The sequence below is a fragment of the Tasmannia lanceolata genome, unplaced genomic scaffold, assembly GCF_043159265.1.
Source record: "Tasmannia lanceolata isolate RefF3 unplaced genomic scaffold, GAP_Taslan_0.1 ptg000003l, whole genome shotgun sequence".
In the NCBI taxonomy this organism is placed as follows: Eukaryota; Viridiplantae; Streptophyta; class Magnoliopsida; order Canellales; family Winteraceae; genus Tasmannia; species Tasmannia lanceolata.
In genome coordinates this window covers 44,414,175-44,435,963 of record NW_027518680.1, presented here as the reverse complement: position 1 = coordinate 44,435,963, position 21,789 = coordinate 44,414,175, and the positions used below count along the sequence as shown (strand labels likewise).

General features: G+C 39.2%; 2 protein-coding genes across 3 annotated transcripts in view; one reads left to right on the top strand and one right to left on the bottom strand.

Annotated features, from left to right (window-relative positions):
* Positions 1–6,982, top strand: part of LOC143862465 (Ubiquitin-specific protease family C19-related protein) — a 43,038-nt gene extending 36,056 nt beyond the window's left edge. Inside the window, exons 3-4 of the mRNA XM_077373518.1 lie at positions 5,565–5,776; positions 6,341–6,982. Coding sequence (XP_077229633.1) covers positions 5,565–5,776; positions 6,341–6,533 — 405 coding nt within the window. The 3' untranslated portion in view covers positions 6,534–6,982. The remainder of the gene's footprint in view (positions 1–5,564; positions 5,777–6,340) is intronic.
* Positions 6,983–8,350: 1,368 nt separating this feature from the next.
* On the bottom strand, positions 8,351–20,192 carry IBR1 (indole-3-butyric acid response 1). 2 transcript variants are annotated; one of them, XM_077364954.1, is made up of 6 exons: positions 20,001–20,192; positions 19,786–19,902; positions 18,472–18,606; positions 18,267–18,392; positions 9,123–9,224; positions 8,351–8,698 (listed from the first exon to the last, which is right to left on the bottom strand). In XM_077364954.1, the coding sequence occupies exons 1-6, from the start codon at positions 20,163–20,165 to the stop codon at positions 8,549–8,551; spliced, it is 795 nt and encodes a 264-aa protein (XP_077221069.1). In that variant the 5' UTR covers positions 20,166–20,192; the 3' UTR covers positions 8,351–8,548. The 2 variants fall into 2 exon arrangements, with proteins under 2 accessions (XP_077221069.1, XP_077221074.1); XM_077364959.1 differs by having other exon boundaries at positions 8,559–8,698; positions 9,109–9,224; positions 20,001–20,190.
* Positions 20,193–21,789: the final 1,597 nt, after the last annotated feature.

Genomic DNA, 21,789 nt, shown 5'->3' with positions numbered 1-21,789 from the left:
AATTTGCGAAGTTTGAGAATGAAAATGTCACAATTCTCTAACAACCCTATGCTAATAATTTGACTGTTTCTAAAGACGTGGCAGTATCAGCATCAGAAAGTGAAGAGGAGCTAGAAAAGACGGATCCCACCGAAGAGGGATGTCTGTCCGTGAATTTTTTAACCGCCGGCATGCAAACTCCCGTCTGCATGCAAACTCCCGTCTGCATGCAAACCTAACGTCGGGATTGAAGAATATCACAAACCAGTGCATTTGTGGTTTCAGCCTCGACTGGGTATCCCCTTCCTTTTTAGATCTTGTGGATTGTGGATACTCAGCTGAGGAAGCTTTCTATACCGTAGGCATCTTCAAAAGTTGTTGCCGAAGATCTCTGATTTTTATAAGCCAAGGGGGGAGTAGAGAGTCATCATGGCTTCCTCCCAGATCTTTTCCTTGGTCTCTAGGGAGTCAGGAGGACCTAGACATGATGACAAGGAGGTTAGATTTCAGAAATGGTACCGATAAAGGCAGGAGGTTCGGCCCAAATCAAAGCGAAAGCGACTGAAAATGCTTGAAGTGCAGCTACAACAACTTTGATCATGTAGTGTCTGCAGGAAATGTTTAGGGCCGAAGCTTAGCAAAAAGGTAGAGGTGGCTAAAACATGGGTTCCTAAGACGTCCACCCAGGAGAATCTCATTTTTAGAATGGATGAGAAAACCCCTTCGTTTATTATCCCAATTGATGTGGTTAATGATAGGAAGAAGACCCTAAAAAGTTGTTTGATAGGCAATTTGAGGGATAGGTCCCTGCTGGAAGAAGTTTGGTCCTGGGCGAAGAGACAATGGGCCCTCTTGCTTCTCAGCAAGCCTTTTTGTATCAGCCCCTCAATGGTGCTCTTTTGTTTTGAGTCTCAGGGTCAGGCTACATCCATTCTGAGGCTTTGGGGGGTTATCTTCTATCTCTTACTCCGTGGTAACCGGTTCTAAATACGGGAGCAAGAACAGTGAGGCTTAGGTTTTCTAATATTCCACTTTATGCTTGGTCTCTTTCCACGGTGGAGGTTTTGGGTCAGCATTTTGGACATGTTTTGGAAACATATGTATGGAAGTCATGATCATTGTCTAGAATTTGCATTCGTTAAGTTATTAACATCAATGTGGAATTGTCTACCATCCTTTATAAACCTTATGGTAGATTCCACTATTTATCCAGTTGGAGTTAAGACGGTGGATGAAGCATTAATGTCCTTTAAGAACCCTTCGGTGAAAGGGGACTCCTCATCTTTGGCTCTTGCTCCTGAAGCCTATGCTGACCCTTTGCCGGTGATTGATCCGCCGATGGTTGTTCCTTCTCCATCTGTCTCTGGGGTAAATCCGTCACATCCAAAGGAAAAGAGCCGTTGGACAGACCTAACCCAGATTTTGAACTATCCTTTACTTCGAGAATGGGAAAATCGACAGATACACTAAAAAGGTTAACCCCACCATTGAAAGGGAAATTTGTAAGTCCTGGGAAAGGGGCGTGTCAGAAGACATTAAAAGCTAAATGCTATATCAACCCTGGAAAAGCCTTTAGAAAGGATATCTTTGATTGTCTCAATATACAACCTGTGTCAGTAGAAAATGCGGTAAAATTTAAAAATCGTTTCTTCAGAAACAAAAAGAACAAAGGGAGTCCAAGAATCTTGAATGATAACACTGGTCATTTCAAAGGGTTTCGTGTCAATTCTAGAAAAGGCACACCGATCTAGAGAGAAAAAGCAGAACAGAAGGGAAGAGGCGTGCGTCTCAATAAGCATTTATTAGTCATGAAAGGGGTCTCTCTCTCTTTAAAAGAAATCTCTTGGGTTTCCGGAGGAAAGAAGAATCTAGTAAGAGTTGCTTAGCCTCCATGTTTAGCCTTCTTTTGAAGGATTTTGATAAACCTTTCCCCTCTAGGATCTCTACCATGTCTGACGCTGGTCCGTCCTCTAGGAAAAGGAAAGCGGACTTTTTAGAGATAGGCGATCTTCAGTTCCTCAAAGAGCTGCAATTTGATGAAAAAATGGAGGCAGAGGAGTGCCCCACACCAAGGGAAATCTCTATGGGTATCCAGAAAAGGCAATGGCAAAAATTCAAGAGGGACGCTTTGGCTAACAAGGATTGTTTGCTAAAAGTATCAAGGACGACAAACCCTAAGGAAGCTTTTCTTAGAATCTATAAACTTTATTTTTTTCAGGAAGCTTTGGAGGAGCGAAGAGCCCGTCGACAGCGTTGGGAGGAGGTGAAGGTTGTGGAGATTGAGAGACTGGAAAAACTGAAGGCTACCGTAGCCGTTGAAACCCAGTAGTCAAGGGATTCCCTCGATCGGGAAGTTAGCATGGAAGTTCGGGCCCGGATGGGTTTGGAGGTGGAAGATCAAGAGGAAGGTTCAAAGTTAGTAGATCCCTTAGAGTCGGAGGAAAGTAGAGCTAGTCTTTCTGAGGAAATGGACGAACTGTTGGCAGTAGGGGATGTCTTTGGCATCGGTTTCGATGATGACCTTGAAGCCACTAAGAATTTGTTTCGGTCTATGGCAATCGGAGATCTGAAAGAATGTAAGGAGTTATGTTTGGAGAGGAATGGTGAAGAGAAGGGGGCCGAGGGTAGTAACTCTAGATGAATGGCCTTCCCGAAGAAAGAGAAAAAAAGAAAAAAGAAAAAAGAAATAAGAGAAAAAGAATAGATAAGAGAGGAATGAAAAGGAATAGAAGGTAAAATGAAAAATAGAAAATAGAAGGAAACAGAATTTTGGGTTTGTTCCATTGCAACTGTCCTTCTAGGAGGAAGTTGTTTCCCTTAGGCATAAGATTTCAATGTCTCTCGCTTAGGGTTGACTCTTCCTTGGTCAAATGCCTGTTGGTGGTAGTGCTGTTCTCAACTATTTTGGTCTTTCGTTGGAGTCTCAGAATCAGAGTGGAAGGTTGGTAGATGATAAACTTTTCTGATGAGTAATCCAATACACTTATATTCTAAATAGCAATATGAAATGCTTGTTGTTATCCAAAAGTACTCAATCCTCAATAGCCATGGCTTGAGAGATCCGTTCTCTCGCTTAGGCTTCCTGTCTGGATATTTTAGCTTTGCTATATCTTCATGGAGTTTTGCATTTGATCAAGAGTTTTAGAATTCAGAGTGTAGGTCTAGTACTCCAGGAGAAGTAGTCCTTCTATAGCTTTAGAGGTTCTTGTTTGGTGATCTAGTATGTGCACTTTCAGAAAGGTACCGATGACAGCTTTGTAAGAATGCCATGGGAATTGTATAGAAGGCGTGCTACGGAATAGAGGAAAGGATGGTTTACGCTATACTTCAGTTTTTGGTTTTTTTGCATTGGTCTCGGGTATGCATGCCCGTGCCAATTTATATTAATATTTTGTATTGCAGGCTGGGACTCCTGGTCCCGAATGCTATCTGAATATTAATGAAGTATGTCAATTTTCAAAAAATAAAAAAATAATTTGACTGTTTCTAATTTGTAGTTTTGAAATTAAGAAACAAAAATATACCTCTACCTTTACGTTGTAGTATATATTCAGGAGTAACTCCATCATATGTGGAAGGAAATTGGTTGGTGTTATCCTTGTAAATTATAGCCAAGTGATCTCACCTCCTCCAAATTGAATTAACTTAATTTCAATGGTTGCTTTAAGGGTAATATGGATCATTCAAGAACATGATTTCTTAAGAATGTAGCAGTTGAGCTTGACAAAGCCTTCTCCTGGCCTATTGTTGTCACAGATGTGTATGCACTTTTGGAGTGTCTTCATATCTTTGAACCAGACCTACCTCTGGAGTTGAAGGTTGAAGTTGATTCTACTAATGCCATCGCATGGACTTCGAGCTTAAGCCTTGTGATTTAAGATTGACTAATATTGCTCTTACAATCTGAGATTTGAAATATAGAGGTGTTTCTGATGCATATCAATATTCCTAGGAGCTATCAATGTTGCAGATTTCCTTAGCAATGGAGGGGATTGTGAAAGTGTGTCTCTTTGTGCTCTGCTTGACTAGTTGTTAGCTTTTAGGGTGTGTTTGGAATTAGATTGTCGGAATCAAGAATCCGAATGGATATCAGATGCCATTGCTGTTCTGATTGACCCTGCAAACAGAATATGAATTCCAAGAGATTTGTCTGGGTTCATCAATAGCATGGGCATGGAATGACGAGTTATGAGAAAGCTGAGAAGGTGGTGAGGGGTCGCTGATTGGCAGAGGAAGGGAGGCGTCGCTAAGAGGGGAGGAGGAGAAAGTGGTGGTTTTGGGTTTTCTGTTCTATTCACTCTTCTCGTTGAGGAGTATTGAAAGAGAGCAAGTATGTAGCAAAGAGAAGGAAGGATTTTGGTGAAATCGAAGAGAGATTTTGGCAGTTAGTTTTGGGAGAGAGACAGGGAAATATTTTTAGTAGAAACAGAAAGGGCGAGAGGAGTTTTCGCTAGCTTTAGGGAAAGAAATTTTGGAGAGATTTTTCTGAGATTTCTTCTCCCTAAAATCAGGGAGAGATTTTGTCTCTGTGTCAGAGAGAGAGAGAGAGAGAGAGATTTCGGGAGAGTTTTTTTCTCCCTGAAATGAGGGAGACTTCTGTGGGGTAATTGTCGAGACAGATGGGCGGGAGGGTTTCTTAGAGAGAGAGAGAGAGAGAGAGAGTTTTTTTTCTCCCTGAAATAAGGGAGAGACTTCTGTGGGGTAATTGTTGAGACAGATGGGCGGGAGGGTTTCTTTTATATATATATATATATATATATATATATATATATATATATATATATATATAGACAGAGAGAGAGAGAGTGAGAGAGAGAGGTAATACTAGGGGGACTACTGGTCCCCCACACATGTACTCTTTGTATGATCTTAATATATTTCCGTCATCTTTCAAAAAAAAAAAATAAAAAAAAAAAAAAAAAAATATATATATATATATATATATATATATATATATATATATAGAGAGAGAGAGAGAGAGAGAGAGAGAGAGAGAGAGAGAGAGGGAAATCGAAAATACCACCTATGCTGGGCGGCAACAGCCTCCCCTTTTTCCCTCCATGCCTTTCCAATTACTTCGATTAAATGTAACCAAATGTGAGAATTGGCGGAGAAAGAATCAGATGCCAATTCTTATTTCCGATTATGGCAATCCAAACACGCCCTTAATGTGTAGTTTGTTGCGCATGTTATATTTCAGTATGGGATTTGACTATCAAATCCGGACATTGGCAAAGCTATCTCCTGCAGTAGTTAAGAGAATGAGCAGATTTGATTTTGGTACATTTTGTAATTTATTCAATATGTACACAATAATTCATTTTGCATCCTGTTGTCCCTATCCCAATGTGGCTAATTATTTATTAGATCTTAGTCCCACGATTTTTACAGATTCCTGCGCGAGCAAACAGAGTATTTGTGTAACACTTAGCATATTCTCTCCAGTGGGTATATATGCTTTGATTTCTAACAATTAGTTGTTTACTATTGGTCATGTTGCATCTATCGTGCCTGGTTATCCTTATGTTTGTCTCTGTAGTGCTAATGTTTGTTGATGGTAATTGGTTGCTTATCTATTGTGACAGAGGCATGTGGCGGATTTCTACATATCAGACTTCCAATCTGGGTTAAGAGCACTTGTGAAAGCTGGCTCTGGGGCAAAGGTTGCACCTTTTGTCAAACCTGCAACTGTGGTTGATATAACTAAGGAAAACAGAGAGTTCTCTCCTAGTTTTCTCCGCTGGTTGGCAGAGCGTAATCTCTCTAGCGATGACCGCATAATGCGCCTCGAAGAAGGGTAGGCCAAGAACTCTGTTAACCATTTTTGGAAAAATGTAGTCCTCTCTAATCTTGATCTATGTTACATCTGTCAATTTAGCCAAGAACCCAGTTAACCATTTTCAAAAAATATATAGTCCTCTCTAATTCTGGTCATAGTTAGCAAAACTCTGTTTTAAACGGCGTTATTTTCAAAAAAAAAAAAAAAAAAAACCGTGTTTTAATGCTTTGCCGTTTATTAGTCCGTTTTAAACTTTTACCATAAAAAAAGCTCTGTAATTTTTAGAATTTTTTTTAAACATGCTTAAAACGCGTTTTAAACATATTAAACACTTTATTGGCCATCTTTCCAACTTTACCCCCACTATATTTTGTAAATTACAAAATTCTAAACCTATATTTTGTAAATTACAAAATTCTAAACTCATTTTTTTGTGTTAACTTTTTTTTTACTACGTTTTACTGAACCAATACTGTATTAAACTCAAATTTTCCCATCTCTTTATTTTTCCAAATCACGTTATGCTAACTATGTTCCTGATCTATGTTATATCTGTCAATTTAAGGTAATACTTGTTTCCAGGTATATCAAAGAGGGAAGCACTGTAAGTGTGATGGGCATCGTGCAGCGCCATGATAATATGCTTATGATTGTACCATCCCCAGAGCCAGTCTCAACAGGCATTCAATGGCGGAGCTGCCTTCTACCTACCTACATTGAAGGCCTCGTTTTGATATGCGATGAAAGTCAGGGGGCCGAAGTCATTCCTGTGTAAATATTGGATTTCAAAACTACTACCGTGTAGAGAAAATGTTGGGAGGGTGAAAAAATAGGGAGATAATGCACTTCAGCTCCCTCATTCTCACTAGCTCCAGTGTTCTTTCATGTAGAATGGCCTTTAGAGGGTATGAAGACGGAGGAAGATGATTATAATAAGTGGGGATGATACATGCTTGGGTTCAACTGGAGGTGGAAAAAAGCTCCCTCTCTGTCTATCTACTCTAAGCTGTGGAGTAGTTGTATTGTGTTAGGATGCATTTTATTAGGTCTGATTTATGTACATAAGATGCAAAGATACCCAAAAGGGATCCTCTTTGCTCTTTGCTTATGTAGCTGATTTGTTTGCAGTTAAATTGCATATTAAAATGCTCACTTATACTCTATGGAAAGATTTGCTTGTTGACAGCATTTGTTGATGTTGAATGTGTAGAGTTTCATCTGGTATTTGTTTTTGTGGGAAATTCTAGCTTTTGGTCAATGGTTTTGCTTCATTGCAGGATTAAGCAACTAATTTCAGAGTATTGTTGATGCAGGTTGTAGGCCCAATAAGAGGCTTATTTGCCCATTAGGACTTTTAGGGATTTATTTTCATGGTGTTTAGTTTCTAGGATTTTTATTTCCATGTTTTTAGTTTTATGGCTTTTATTTTCAGGTCATTAACATACGCTATATTTAGGTCTTATGTATCATAGAGTTTTAATTATCAGAGAGTTTTAATTATTGATTGAGAATTTCTACCCCAGATTTTTTCTTCGTCCCACTCTCTGTATTCTTCTTTTTTTTTCTCCTATTCTTGTTCTCTTCTCTTTTATTTTTCTTCCCCGGCCTGCATAAATTATCCTCCATTAAAAGGGTTCTTACAGGATGAGTGGAAGAATATGAGTAGCCAAAAGTACAGGTGAGGGACTCTACTCGTTCAATGATCCAAACAATTCATTTCCTAGGCATTGCTATGGAAGGATCATGGAGCAAAATCCACCCCTGTCGGACGATTATAACCATCTATATGGTGACCTCAATTTGAAGGGTTAGAATCTTCCAATAAGAGAGAATTTTGTAGCCATTGTCCCATCCATAGCAAGGTCTAGGAAATAGATGGGTTGGATCATTGAACAGCGATCCTTAAAAAGTCTTCCTATTAATGTGGATTTTGTGCCATTGCCCATCCCTTGAATGAGGAACATGCACTTGAGCAATCCTCAAAAGTCTTCCTATTGATGTTGAGGACTGTCTAAACAGTGATCTGCAAGCTACCGTCCACTCATCATGGGCCCACTAAATAAACTGTCTGGATCACGTGCACGTTTGCACTGTATAATGTATTCGATTACAAAAATACCAGGAAACCAACAAGGTTGAGACGCAGAACATCTTGCTAACTTCTAAATGGGGCTATCAATGGACCCTGAGGGTACCATGGAGCAAGGATGTGAACATCAATGGACAGTATTTGGGCTTAGTAACTGGATTCGATCCATGTCCATTGGATCCATATCCTAACTTCATGAATTATTTAGAATCATGATGACTAAGACGTAACAAAATTCGATGGAGCATTCGAAATAGAGGGCCCAATGTACAAAAATACCCTTCATATCCTATTCAGGGGTTATTTTCTTATCATTTCAAAAGTTCATTGCAACATCCACAGCTTGAGACAGCAATAAAGAGTGGCAGTGTTTTGTGTTGACAAAACTCATTGGAATATGAGATCTTCCACTTAACTGTTTGGATTATCCTACCAGTACTAGCTACCATGGTTCATTATGGGTTTATAAAACTTCATTAATCTTTCTTTACTGCCACTGTGTATTAACTCCAAATTCAAAATTATATTTAAAACAAACAAATCGCTGAGTTCATTCAGCTGCAGTTGGGAATGACAGCAGAATAATAAAAAAACCAGAAAGAAATTGCGAAGATAAGATGCATTATTTATAGTTTAATACTATGCATTATTTAATACAGCAAGGGAGAGTCCTAAAGGAAATAGTAAAAAAGAGGGGAAGTCTAGAGTCTTGAAGGAATCCCTCCTGCCACCACCACAGTTTCTCCTGTTATGTAAGAAGCATCATCTGAGGCCAGAAAGGCGGTAGCTGCGGCCATGTCCTCTGTGGTCCCCAATCTTTTCAGTAAAGTTCTCTCTTCAATGGACTTCCTCTGCAAAGTATCCATTCAAAATTCAGTAAATTGGGAAGAAGTAGTTGGTAATTATACTTTTCAAAAGGAAATTCATTGACATGGTGGATTTGAGTCACGCACTTACGGTAACAAGAATTCTAATGCATTACTAGACAAAAAGTGAAGAAACTCTTTTCAGAATATTAAAATTTGAAAAGTGAAGAATTCTAATGCAACACTTAAAAAGAATTATGTGACTGCAATCCATGCATAAGAAGATAACAAGATAAATAATTTCAGAACCCAAGTAATTATTTTATCAACTTTGAGACAGTTGAAAACTCTTTGCAGAATATAAAAATTTACAGTATCTTGAAACAGCATCACTGCCAATGTCGAAAAATTAGTTTAATGAAGCAGAATGCAATAGAAGCAGACAAATCGAATACCAGACATTACTCACAACATCTTCATTTCTTGTGATGAAATCGGCAAAGTGAGTGGGTACAAATCCAGGAGCAACACAATTGACTCGCGTATTGGGTGCCATTTCAGTTGCAAGAGCCTAGAGAAGAACATGAAATGAATGTCAGTGTCTACAAATAGCAAGTAATCATTATTTGTTATTATGATTTTTTGCATATATTGTATTATGTATAAATATACCAATAAAGAATTTGTTAAAAAAGATGGAATAAAAAAAACCTTAAAATGAAAAACAATGGACATGCATTATCCTCTATTGATTTATACAATGTTTCACACAAATAAGAAAACATAATTTCATTCAAAGGAACTCAAGGCAACCCAATTTCTATCACTGATAGAAAAAAAAGAAGGATGAGAATAAGCTATTGTAAATATTACATTAGATGCCCACTTTCATCTCATTCATTTGGGCATTAATTGAAACCCAAAATTGTAATATCTGCACCATTCCTGTCTGCAGTGGCATTGTAGCATTGTACGATAGTACCCTTCCACCTAAGTCTATAGAATATTCAAGCCTAATTGACCAACCAAGGTCACAAATTAGGTTGAATGCACTGATTTATTTCTACTTGATTGATCCCCATGGAGTTCATAGCATAGGCAGCATACTAAGATGGTACCCTTCCACCAAGTCTATGTTGTATCCAAGCCTACTTGAGCACTGCAACCTACGCCACTTCATGCACTGATGTCATTGATCTATTGAAAGGATTCTGTGGAATATATGATGAAGATTTTGGTGCACAAATGTGCCTATGATAGGGTAGCTAGAACTTGAAAAAACATCAATGAATTGGCTATTAGAGAATATAATGCTCCTTTGGTAGTACTGGGTGTGTATTGCATACCAATACCTTGCAAATTTTTTTTTTGATGACATAGGGTATCCCCACCCCATTTTAGGGCGGGACTAATCCTATGGATGCACGCAATCACCCGTAAACCACATGCATCAGGTAACTCCACATGCATCAGGTAACTCCGAGGGGACTCGAACTCGCATCTATGGGGAGCAAACCCACTACGCTAGCTGACGTGCAATACCCTGCAACTTATAACCCTGTATACAATACAAATAACATAAGATGGATAGAATTATTTGTTCTTTGCAGAACTCTAATAGTATTAGACCAGCATTCTAGGTTTCCTACTGCCTACTTCTGTGGAACGATCTTACATCTCTGGCTTCATACTATTGTTCATTTATTCTGCAAGAAAGATCAAGTACCTCCAGCTCATATTTAAAAATTGACTGATTTGACCTTTCAAAAAAAATAAGTTGACTGATTTGGAGTTGGAGAAGATAATCAAAATTGTGTTGCTGCAATTAGGTCAATTAGGTCATGATCAAGATAACCGAAATTGGAGTTTCAAAAAAAAAATATTAGGTCAAGTTTTCATCACTTCGGTTTACATTCATCAGAGAAAGTGATACTGGAATTTCTAGGTCACGACTCATGAGCTCAAGCATTTGGAAGTCCTTGATTACCCCTTTTGGGCTGACTATTTTGTAGAGTGCTTGTGATTGAAGAGAACAGACAAGAATATCTGTCTAACAGGTTTGGTGCTTGACCTAGAGAGCTTCAGTCATCTAAGCGGAAGAAAAAATTGTCCATTCTTCATCAAAGATTAACTCGACCGAATGTAAGCAACAGTCATCTCCAAATCACTACCAATGTGCCATTTGTAAATAACACTAGTTTTAGTTTTCTTTCCTTATCCCCTATTCTTCTTACTTTCATGCACAAGACATTAAAGAGGAATGCCACTTTAAGGATACCAAAAGGGGGAGGGTGCTAACAAAAGGTCCCAATAAAGCGCATTGACTAAACACTATTCCACAGAATCAGACACACAACTAAGAACAATCTGCGATTCCATTTTTTCGCTTTACGATTTGGAAAGTAATTGAAATTGACCATGAAAATTCACACCTTCAGACACGCCATGAAGCCATTACGAAGTAGTAAGTGGCTTTCCGGATCCCCTTGGCAAACACAACATCGAAACTGTCACCAGTCATTAACTTTCTAACCATCTCGTACCGTTCCGTGGGCTTCTCTAGCCGGACCCCAAAGAGAGATTCTGACCCTCATCTTTATGAGTGGCACGACCTCACCTCCTTTTATCAAATGACCATCCGACACTCCAACAGCCGATGCATCAGCCCATATGCCAGCCCCAGCTCCTGCTTCATGAGGATTAGGCTATGAAGATAGTTACATGAGGGTGGAAAAGCGTGTTTAGACCATTCCACTCATGTGGGGATCACTTCTTCCGTTTTGAAAAGAGGGTAGGCTTGTTCTGCTGGATACTACTCTTAATTGGACACTTCCTTTTGTTGTGGAAAAATGTCAAAAAAAGCCCCCCTCTTCAGTCTTCTGCCCCAAGCAAACCAAAGAGTCTGAAAAGTTAGATAAATAGTTAAAAAAAAAAGCTCGTGTCTTCGGCCAACTTCACCTGCTAAAATCATTCAACTAAGCACTATTCCACAAAATCGGACACACAACTACCGACTCACGCTACGTGTTGCAATTTTGAGGACCTTCAGTTATCACCCACCTTAAACTGGTGGAACGAGTAAAGCACCTGTCCAAACTTGTCCCAACAGTGAGAAAGTCATAAAGAACAAGCTTCAAGCATGCACATTCAACACTTGTCATTCCGTTTCTCTTTCACAACTAGCGACTCAATCTAAAATAGGTCATACATATCATTCAAAAAAGGGTCACACATAACTACTTATGGAAGTATATATTGTCCCCAATACTTGATCTTGATTGCACATTCTTGCTCCCCTAGAGCTGGTCTTTCCAAAGGTTCTCTCTTGACGGAAAAGAAGTCCAGGGGAGACTTTCGAACCTTGAGGGTGAACTTTGGACCACAAGAATTCAGACAGCATCACCGTGGGTTAATTCTACGCCCAGCAGCTGAAATGAACAAGTAGGTAGTTGATTTGCCTACGCCATGTGCGCATGGTGGTTTGTGGAAAATCCGATCCAAAAAATATCCCAAGGATCAAAGAATATTTCATAATAATATGATTGACTAACTTGGATGATATTGCGAAGGCCATTAATGTTTCGTGTAAAGGATCAGGTAGTTCTATAACGACAAATCAAGTAGGAAAAATGAGTAGGGTGAGATGGTCGGAGGATTGGAAGTGTGTCCCTATTGCTGTTACCAGAACTTCGGTTGGCGGAAAAGATGTAGAACTTGTAAGCAAGATAAAGGGAAATTGGCTTTGCTATCTAAGGGGGGAGATGGGCCTAAAGGGAGATCTAAATCAGAGGTAGGTTCTACCCATGGAAACTGGTTCTGCTTCCCCTGTAGATACCTTAATTTCAAATGGAGGGATAATTGCCGTTGGTGTCGCCGGATCAGGAACTCTTCTAATTGGGTACCCCGTACTCGTCCTTTACCTCGATCGGAGATTGATTACGGTGAGAGCAATCGTTGGCCTGATACTCATAAAATTATCTCACAAGAGAATGGAGGTAACCTGATTTTGACCATCCCGGGTAGGGAGGTAGAAGTCCGATTGGATTCTCTAAAAGCCTGTCTGATAGAGAAAAAGAAAGACCACAAAGGATTTTTAGAGGACCTCTGGTTTTGGGCACAAAAGTCTTGGGATATTCCATCACTACAATGCCCCTGTATCTTGGTGGAGGATGAGTTCCTGTTTATGTTTGAATCAGAACTGCAGGCCTCTCTGGTCCTCTCCAAGGGCTCGGAAGCTCTGGGGAATCAATTGATCTCCCTCTCACCGTGGAATAAGGAATTTATTCAAGGAGAGGAACCCTTGTGGGTCAACTTCTATGGTATTCCGTTACACGTTTGGGCTACTTCTACAGTGGAGGCTATAGGGAATCTTTTTGGTAAGGTCTTGGAAACAAAGATGGAAGGCAGTCATCAACACTGTATGAGTTTTGTTTCGGCAAAAGTTTTAGCCCTTCGATGGAAATTTTTAGGACCATCTGTTAGAATTAGGGTTCTAGATCACGTCTATTCCATCGGGATTGAAATTCCGGAAAAATTGGACGGGTATTCTTTGACTAAATCCTCTTCGGATCTTGCTGGCTTGGATATTCCGACATTCTCGCCAGCAGAAGGCCATTTTGAACCCTCTGGGATTGCTTTCCGGCGATCTTCCGGCCCCCATACCGAATTCAAATTTCGAATTGAACCAGGGCGCGCTGCCAAGGTCAGATCTGACAAAGGTCTTGGGGTTGCCGTGCCTGAAAGCAAGAGCCTTAGTCTTTCCTGTCTTTCTCTAGTTGGGTCTGAGTCAATTGACCCTCCTGCCCCTAGACGAAAAGTTTCGTGGCTGGACCTATCTACCAAGTTGAGCAAAAAAGGTGGTTGCCAAGTAAACGCAAGGAATATTCCCTCTGCCGAGATCAACCCTGGTATAAAACTCAAGGCGAAGATGGCAAGATCAAAAGTGAAACTTTGTTCAACCTATCTGGAGAAATCCATGGGAGCAATAAGGGTGCAAAGTAGCAGTCGGCTCCCAAAACCTATTAAATTAATCTCCCATCTGCCCAGGGTTGGGTTCGCCTTCAGCTAATTCTCTATAACTTCCCCAGCCACTAGCAGATTCTGGTTGTTTGGATCAGGGGGCCCACCTTCTAGTATCTTCTGCTGATGCGAGGCCTGTAGGTTAAACCGTGACGCACAAGCTTCCTTAAATTTATTCTTTATTGGTAAAGGGGAAGTAGGCTATAAATTTCCCCTGTTAGGAGCACGCTACCCTAAGCGACGTGTCTCATTGATCTGGACACTTCTCTTTACTCTTAGTGATTTGTCCTTACTATATAGGGGTGAGATTTTGTAATATCTGGGGTTTGGAATTCTAGGGCATTGGGGCGGGATTTTGTAATATCTGGGGTTTGGAATTCTAGGGCATCTGAGGTATAGAGTTTTGAAGAAAGAGTAAGAAGTGAAAAAGAAAGCCTTTGTTCTTAACCTCAATCAACCTGACTTGGATAACGAATCTTCTTCATGCTATGGAGGTAGGAATAGGAGGTTATTCATGGAGATTCTGGTCCTAGAAAATATCCTCAAGAGAATGAGGTCGATGACCTACGACGAAGAGAGGGCCTCTATTAATGATCCAACCCACAAAGAGTTGTCGGGAGATCTTCTCCGAAAGCAATGGAAATTATTTAAACTAGAGGCTGAAGATCGCCCCTTCACCATGTACAGGCTCTGTGGGATGGACTCTGTCAAGAATACCTATTCGCCGTTGTACAAACACCCTTTCTTCCATCTGCTGTTAAGCGAGGAAAGGGCTGCGAGACGGTTGAATTGGGAAGCCAACAAGGTCGTAGGTATCCGGCTGGTGGAGGAGAGGATTGACAGCAGAAAAAACCATGTATTCTTGAATTGGCTGCCGGAGCACCTTCTCATTGACATGCCGGATTTTCAAATCAAGTACATCATGGAGGAATTGGAGAAGTGCTCGGCATAGGAGAGCCGGCTGAAGATTTAATAGGGCTTTTGAAGGGATTAACGAGGATGTAGAAAGAATCGTTTGGAATTTTGAAAAGAAAATTGTTCATGATAATGGAACGATGAAGGTAAGAAAAGATACAAGACTGTTTTTGTTTTAAGGTTTTTCTCTGGTTGGGTATGCCTAATCCAGTTCTCATTGATATTTTGTAATGCAAGGGGTACTACTGGTCCCTAATGCCATTCTAATCTCAATAAAATATGTAATCTTTCAAAAAAAATATGATTGACTAACTCGATTCAAGGAGAAGATATTTTACTAACTGCTTAACATATAACTCATATGATGCGTAGACACTTCTAGAGGCCGAACATACTGTGTCTGACATGACATGATACCCAGATAATTCACATATACTTGATGGAAGCTTATGTTGATCAAATAATTGTCTTGTTAAAAAATATGCCTCTTTTTCGAATTAATTACATTTTTTTGAATGAAAAAATAATTTTAATATGAAATAAAAGGCAGCACCCTAGGACCAAGATGGCCAAAGTTAGAAACAAGCCAAAAAAAAAGAAAAAAGCAAATTACAACTAAAAGGAGTTTAGGAAGGAAATCGAACGACTCTAGGTTAGGTTGGTCAACTCCAAACCAAGTAGGGTCCGCTTCACTGTTGGCAGAGCCCCAGACATGTTGGAATTTGATAGGATGACCTACCACCATGGTTTTAAATTTCGGCCGAAATACCGAAATTTCGAATTTCGGTTGGGACCGAGATCGAAATCCCCGAAACCTGAAATTTCGGATTTTTACCAAATTTCGGCCGAAATTTCAAGAAATTGAATTTTTTTTTAAAATATATATTATTTTTCAGAAATTTCGGCCGAAGCTTTCTTCTTACACTTCCCCTTTTGTAAGGGTGACTCAAAGAATGCAATAGGCTGGGCAACAAGAGTGTATCAGTCATTTTCCAAAGAACAAAAAAAAAACAAAACAAGAGTGTAGCAGTCCATGGAGATGTTGTCATTTTATAAATGAGATTATAGACTATGTAAGAGTCCTAATTATGTCTTTCTCCTGTTTCCTGGACATAGCTCTCAACTAAACTCCTTGAACAAGCGAATGACCATAAGCAAAGCTCTAATCTCGGCTTCGTTAGAATAAGCTATGCCAATTGAACAAGAGTGAGCTAAAAGCCCATTAACATGACCGTCTCTAAAGGGTCCGCCAATATCCACCGAACAAGTTATTAAAATTAAGCTTATCGGTTGGTTTGGAGATGGTTTCCATTTTGCAACTTCCTCTCCTTCGCTCTTGTAACTACTAGGATTTCTTTCCAACACCTGAAGAAATCTCGGGTCCTCATAGCCCAAAAGTCTTCTTTGAGGTCGTTCGACCCACCAATAAAATTTTGATTATGAGAATTATCTTTCAAAAACACATTTTTTTTCTTAAAAAAAAAGAATTGATTTCTTTCAATCCAAATTGACCACATAATCGCAAAAGAAGCTGTGAGCCTTAAAATCTTACTTCCCAAGATGGCGACATCTCCAATCATCAAGGATATCTCCCTCAAGGACTCAGAGAAAATCCAGAGAACCCCAAAGGCCCAAACCACTTATGAATCACACTCCAAATTCTTCTAGTTGAATTGCAATGAATGAGAATATGGTCCACTGACTCATTCTTATCTTGGAAAGAGCACATCCAGTCATGCCATGGATGCTGATCTTGGAGAACAATGCCATCCAATAAAACCATTCAACTCTAGTAAAAAATGGAGCTTTCCAAACCCAATTCCACTCCCAAGATGGAATATCTTCCTTAAAGGACACTTTGAAAAGCAAGAACACGGAGAACGTTCTATGAGTATCTGCCAGCCATATTCTTTTCGTTGCTGCAACCCAGGAGACATAGAAATCCTTCCAGCTACCAAGTAGGTTAAGGATAGCATCAAACTCCAAATCCTTATTGTTCATAGAGAATCCACCCCTTCCCCCGAAAGCCACACCCCCTCCCCCCACCTAAAAAATAAAAACAAAACAAAACTCTCATAGCATTAATAAATTCGCATACGCTTAAACCTAATCCCTAGCCAAAAAAATTCTCTTATCTACCAAGTCGACATCCGTGCCACCAAGCCTCAACTCCTACCTAACTTCCCCCCCACCCCTCTCCCAAAAAAAAATCCCAAAAATATCGTTCATCTACAAGGCTTCTTTTTGTTCACCGCATCTGCACAACCATCTGTCTAAAAGGGATATGTTCCTCAACAACAAATTCCCCAACCCAAACCACTTTTGCATCTACATACTTCATCTACATGCTTCATCCCACATAATTAGATGTTTCAGAAGTTCTCATTCCTCTTTCCTCTTTCCCTTCCTACAAGAAGTTCCTCTACATGTCTTTCCAATTTGTTAGCAATCTCCTTTGGAATCCTAAAAAGGACATGAAACGATGCTCGATTGTCTCTTCTTCATTCTTACACAACACACATCCGTTGGCAACACAAATATTCCTTTTCTTCAACCAATCCAAGGTATTAATTTTCCTAAGCACCAAAAATCCAACAAATATCTTGAACTATTGGAGGAACTTAAGCTTTCCAAAATGGTAGGAGTATTAGTCTATAAAAGGAAACCAAAAGACTGCTTCACCGAGAAGGCCCCGAGGGTCAACAACCCAAATTCTTTTGTTCTCTTCTATCTAAGAAATATAAGAACTTTTAAGTAAATATTGAAGGTTAAGAAGACATGGGAACTCTGCATTAATTTCAAACATAGACCCACATCTCAAAAACATCCAAAAACTTTGACCCCTTTGTCCAAACAATTCTATAGGACTCGTTTGGTTGCAGGTAGTTATCTCGTAGAATAGCAGTGAATTAAAACTTAAGTAGTCAAGAGGGAGGAGACAAGCTTAGTAGTCTCCTCATAGTTATCTCATAGTGTAGTGGTAAGTAGTGTTTAGTTGTCAACCTCATAGAGTAGTGGTAGGAGGTATCAGTACACATATATATATATATATATATATATATATATATATATAGAGAGAGAGAGAGAGAGAGAGAGAGAATGGGAGAACAAAAAGGAGAAAAAGCATCGATCCCAAGAATCTACTTGTAAAAGACCACCTTTTTGGTGATTTTTTGCTTGGAAATTGCTAGGAATGTGCCGGTATGCCATATGAGCAGACAAGGAGACAAGCCAAGTAGTCTCCTACTAGTTTGAAACTCGACATGAAATTGGATTATTTTGCTTAAATGGCAACCAAAAACCACACAAAACCCGATAAACTCATAGATATTGTGAAACCAAATAGACTCATCAGGACTCGGATACACTTGGCTTAACATGACATCTCCTCTCAGGGACTTCACATGGAGGATTTTGGGTACCAGGAAATGAACCCCGCTTTTGGTCAGGGACTTCACATGAAGGCTTTTGGGTACCGGCAAAAGAACCCTGACCTCTGCAGTCTGCTTGATGTTCTTTACGGAAGCCAACAAGACCACAGCCAATAGTGTGTAGTTCTCTCTCTACACACTATCTGCTCAATGGAATATCCTCTCTTTACTCAATACAAAGATCCAATAAGAAGAAATAAGAAAAAAGAGAAAAATATTCAACGTCAATGTGGGCGTCAAAAAACTACCTTGGTAAGTCCCAAAAGAGCCGTCTTTGTGACCCCATACATTCCCATTGATGCTTGTGGTTGATAGGCTCCAATAGAAGAAATGAAAACAACCGAGGATCCCTTGTGCAAGTATGGTGAAGCAGACTGTAATGGCAACGAAGTCGAAAGAATCCAGAATGAATCTATAAACTTCAAAACACACAGCAAGTGATTTTTGAATTACCTGCAGGAGAAGAATAGACGTCTTAACGTTGATGTCCCAGAGTTTATCAAGGACTGATTCTTGAGTATCCAAAATGTTATCCACAGATGGATTAGCAGCTGCATTTGAGACAACTACATCGATATGCCCATATTTCTGTAACAAAACAACATACTAAAATTAGTAAAAACAAAGCAGTAGGAATACAATCTATCAAGCATTGATCATAAAACTAAAACCACATGCAGCCATATTGCCTAAAAGATTAAGATGTTGTCTGAATCCAATCACTAAAGGAAACATACTCCAGTTCAAGGCCATCTTTGCTTTCGCTATGGTCTTCAGTTAAAACAACATATTTGGAATCATACCCAAAATAAAAGACGCCATATAGAATCGATGTTCATCACCGACAACTAAACTAAATGTTTTAAGTCATGCCCAAAATTTTTAGGAAAAAAAATCAAACAAAAAATCACCCTTTATTCTCGTCAACTAAAACTCGCCTGAGAATCATACCCAAAATAAAAATTAAAATTAAAATCACCATCAACAAACACCCCATGTTTGGAGTGATAACAAAAATATACAAGGGAAACAAAACACACCACTAAACGAACATGTTTGAATCATGCTACCATTGTTTTTCGATATTTAAGATGTTTCCATATTGCAATAGATTTGCCTATTTTTCTTTTCTTATTATGCTGATTTCTATTTCCTATTTTGCTCTACCAAATTTCTTTAACATGTAGATGTCGTATGGCTATTCGTTGGAGGCCGAGTTTCCTCCCATTAACTCATTGTTTTGTCCAATATTTCTCATACTCTATTCTTCTTCTTCTTCTTTATTTTCTGTTTTGATATCATAACCATAGTTTTAAATTTCAGCCGAGCAGTTTCGATTTCGGCCAAGGCCGAAACGAAATCCACATGTCATCAGTATTTCTGCGAAATTCAGGTTACTTGCAAGATTTCCACCGAAATTGCCGAAATTTCTGAATTTACCACCCAATTTTAAAAAATACCAAAAATTTTTGTATCGAATATTACATGATTTTGGCTGAAATTTCCACCGAAACCGATATTGAAATCCTTGATTATAACCCAAGTGAAAATTTGAACTATAAATTATCTTCCATCGTCATAGGCTAGAACTTCATGTTTGGAATGATAAAAAAAAAACCCACAAAACACATAAAAAATTTGCTAAATAAAATCACATTCATCATCATCAACTGACAACCCATGCTTGGGATCATACCAAGAATAAAAGAAAAACAAAATCACTTTTTTCTATTCCTAAATCAGAATCAAATTAGAAAGGATTCTCACCTGAACGGTTTTGTCAATAAGATTCTTTCTCTGTTGGGGATTTGAAACATGACAAACGACCCCAATAACCTCAATCCCTTGAGTTCTGAGCTTTTCAACTGCCTCATCAACGTTTTTCTGCAACAAAAAAACCGAACCCAATATTATTAGAACATCATAGCTCTCTCACTTTGATTAAAAAAAGAGAGAGATAAAAGATAAAAAAAAAGAGGAACCTGTTTACGAGAAGAGATCACAACAGAGGCTCCTTCTAAGCCAAGCCTTTGGGCTATGCCAAAACCAATTCCCTGTGTTGAGGCTGTCACTATTGCCACTTTTCCTTGGAATCTCTTCATCTTCTCTCCTCTTTTTTTCTCCCTCTCTCTTTGAGACAAAAACATATGAATTTATGACCTGAATGCTGAGAAAACTAAATACTCCCAATTCCGAAGGAAATGAAGGGGTTATGTCTAACGTACGCCGTGGATGATGGACTAATTAATTCATAACCAACGGCTGAACGGATTTTGTTGGTAATGGGGAATGGTATTGAGAGTTGCTCTTAACATCAGAACCGAATGAGGAGCTTTACCCGGGCCCACTCATCAAAACAATGTGATGGGAAATAATTTGTTAGCCCATTTTTCTTCCTTGGGTCATCCCTTTGTAGGGTAAGACTTAAAAGGGTGGTCATGAACATGGTTTTAAATTTCGGTTTCAGAAAGCGTTTCGGTCCTCATCGTAACAGAAATTTTGGGCGAAATCCACGAAATGAAATAAGGCCACGTTTGGATACCCACAAGATTAAGATTTGGATTTAGTTCATATTTTGAACTGGATCAAATCCTTTAGATTTCCAAATCAGCAACGACAGTGCAAAAAATTTCGATTTTGAAATATGTTCTATGAGACATTATTTGGAAATCAATATGTGGCAACATCCTTCACCGTCGCTGCTCCTCAACGTTGTTGCTCTAGCAGCAACGAGACATCCCTCCCCCCCCCTCTCCCTCTCTCTCTCTTAAAACATGATCATGAAGAAGATTGATGTAGTTTGTATCCAAAAACTCAAATCCAAATCAAAATACAAATGCATGAGGTATCCAAACGGGCCCTAATATAATATTGGGATTTACTAGGGTTCATCGCAAAAGGCATTTCGCAGCTGGTCTGTTGCATGTAAGACCTATCACCTCGTGAATGAAGACAACATCTTTTGTCTCCATTCATGAGGTGCGTGGTGTGACATGCGACAGACCAGCCGCGAAATGCCTTTTGCGATGGACGTTAGCAATTCCCTATAATATTTTATTTCATAGAAAATTTTGAAATAAATTACCAAAATTTTGGTAATTTTGGCTGAAATTTTGGGAAAGTGTTAAATAACGGAAAAAAACTATTTTTTGGGTGAAATTCCCTAAATTTCGGGGAAAAGATCAAAATTTCAGTCAAAATTTTATACCGTTTTGGGTATATCCAATTTCAGTTTCGGCCAGAAATTTTTCGGATTTCAATCGAAATTTAAAATCATAGTCATGGATACAGGAGATGGGGCTGGCCCAGGGAAGAAAGAAGGGGAATATATCACTTCCCCGATGTGATCCGCATATTTAGTGTGGCCAAAGTATAGAGACAACTGTGAGGATTGCTCTATTAGTACATTTCTAACCATTGGATCGTGCAAATTGAATGCAGATCATCGTTCATTTTCTTCTTACCGACAATTTGCAGACCATTAATCTGACAATTTGGATCATTTGCAAATGTGATTCTTCGATGAAGTCATCTGTGGTAGGGCCCACGATAAAGGGTTTAGATCGCAAGTGTCCTGTGTGGGCCCAGTTCAGGCTTCATGACAGCATGACTGGAACCATTTATTTAGCAATTTCACTAATTGAATAGTTAAGAATGTGTAGAGATGAGGTGGTTATTGTGTACAAAGGGTTCAGATCAGCTTCTCATGGTCGTCTCATTCTAAGAGTCTCTCATGGTATTGTTCAGAAGACTTTTTGGTAGGTTTAAGGT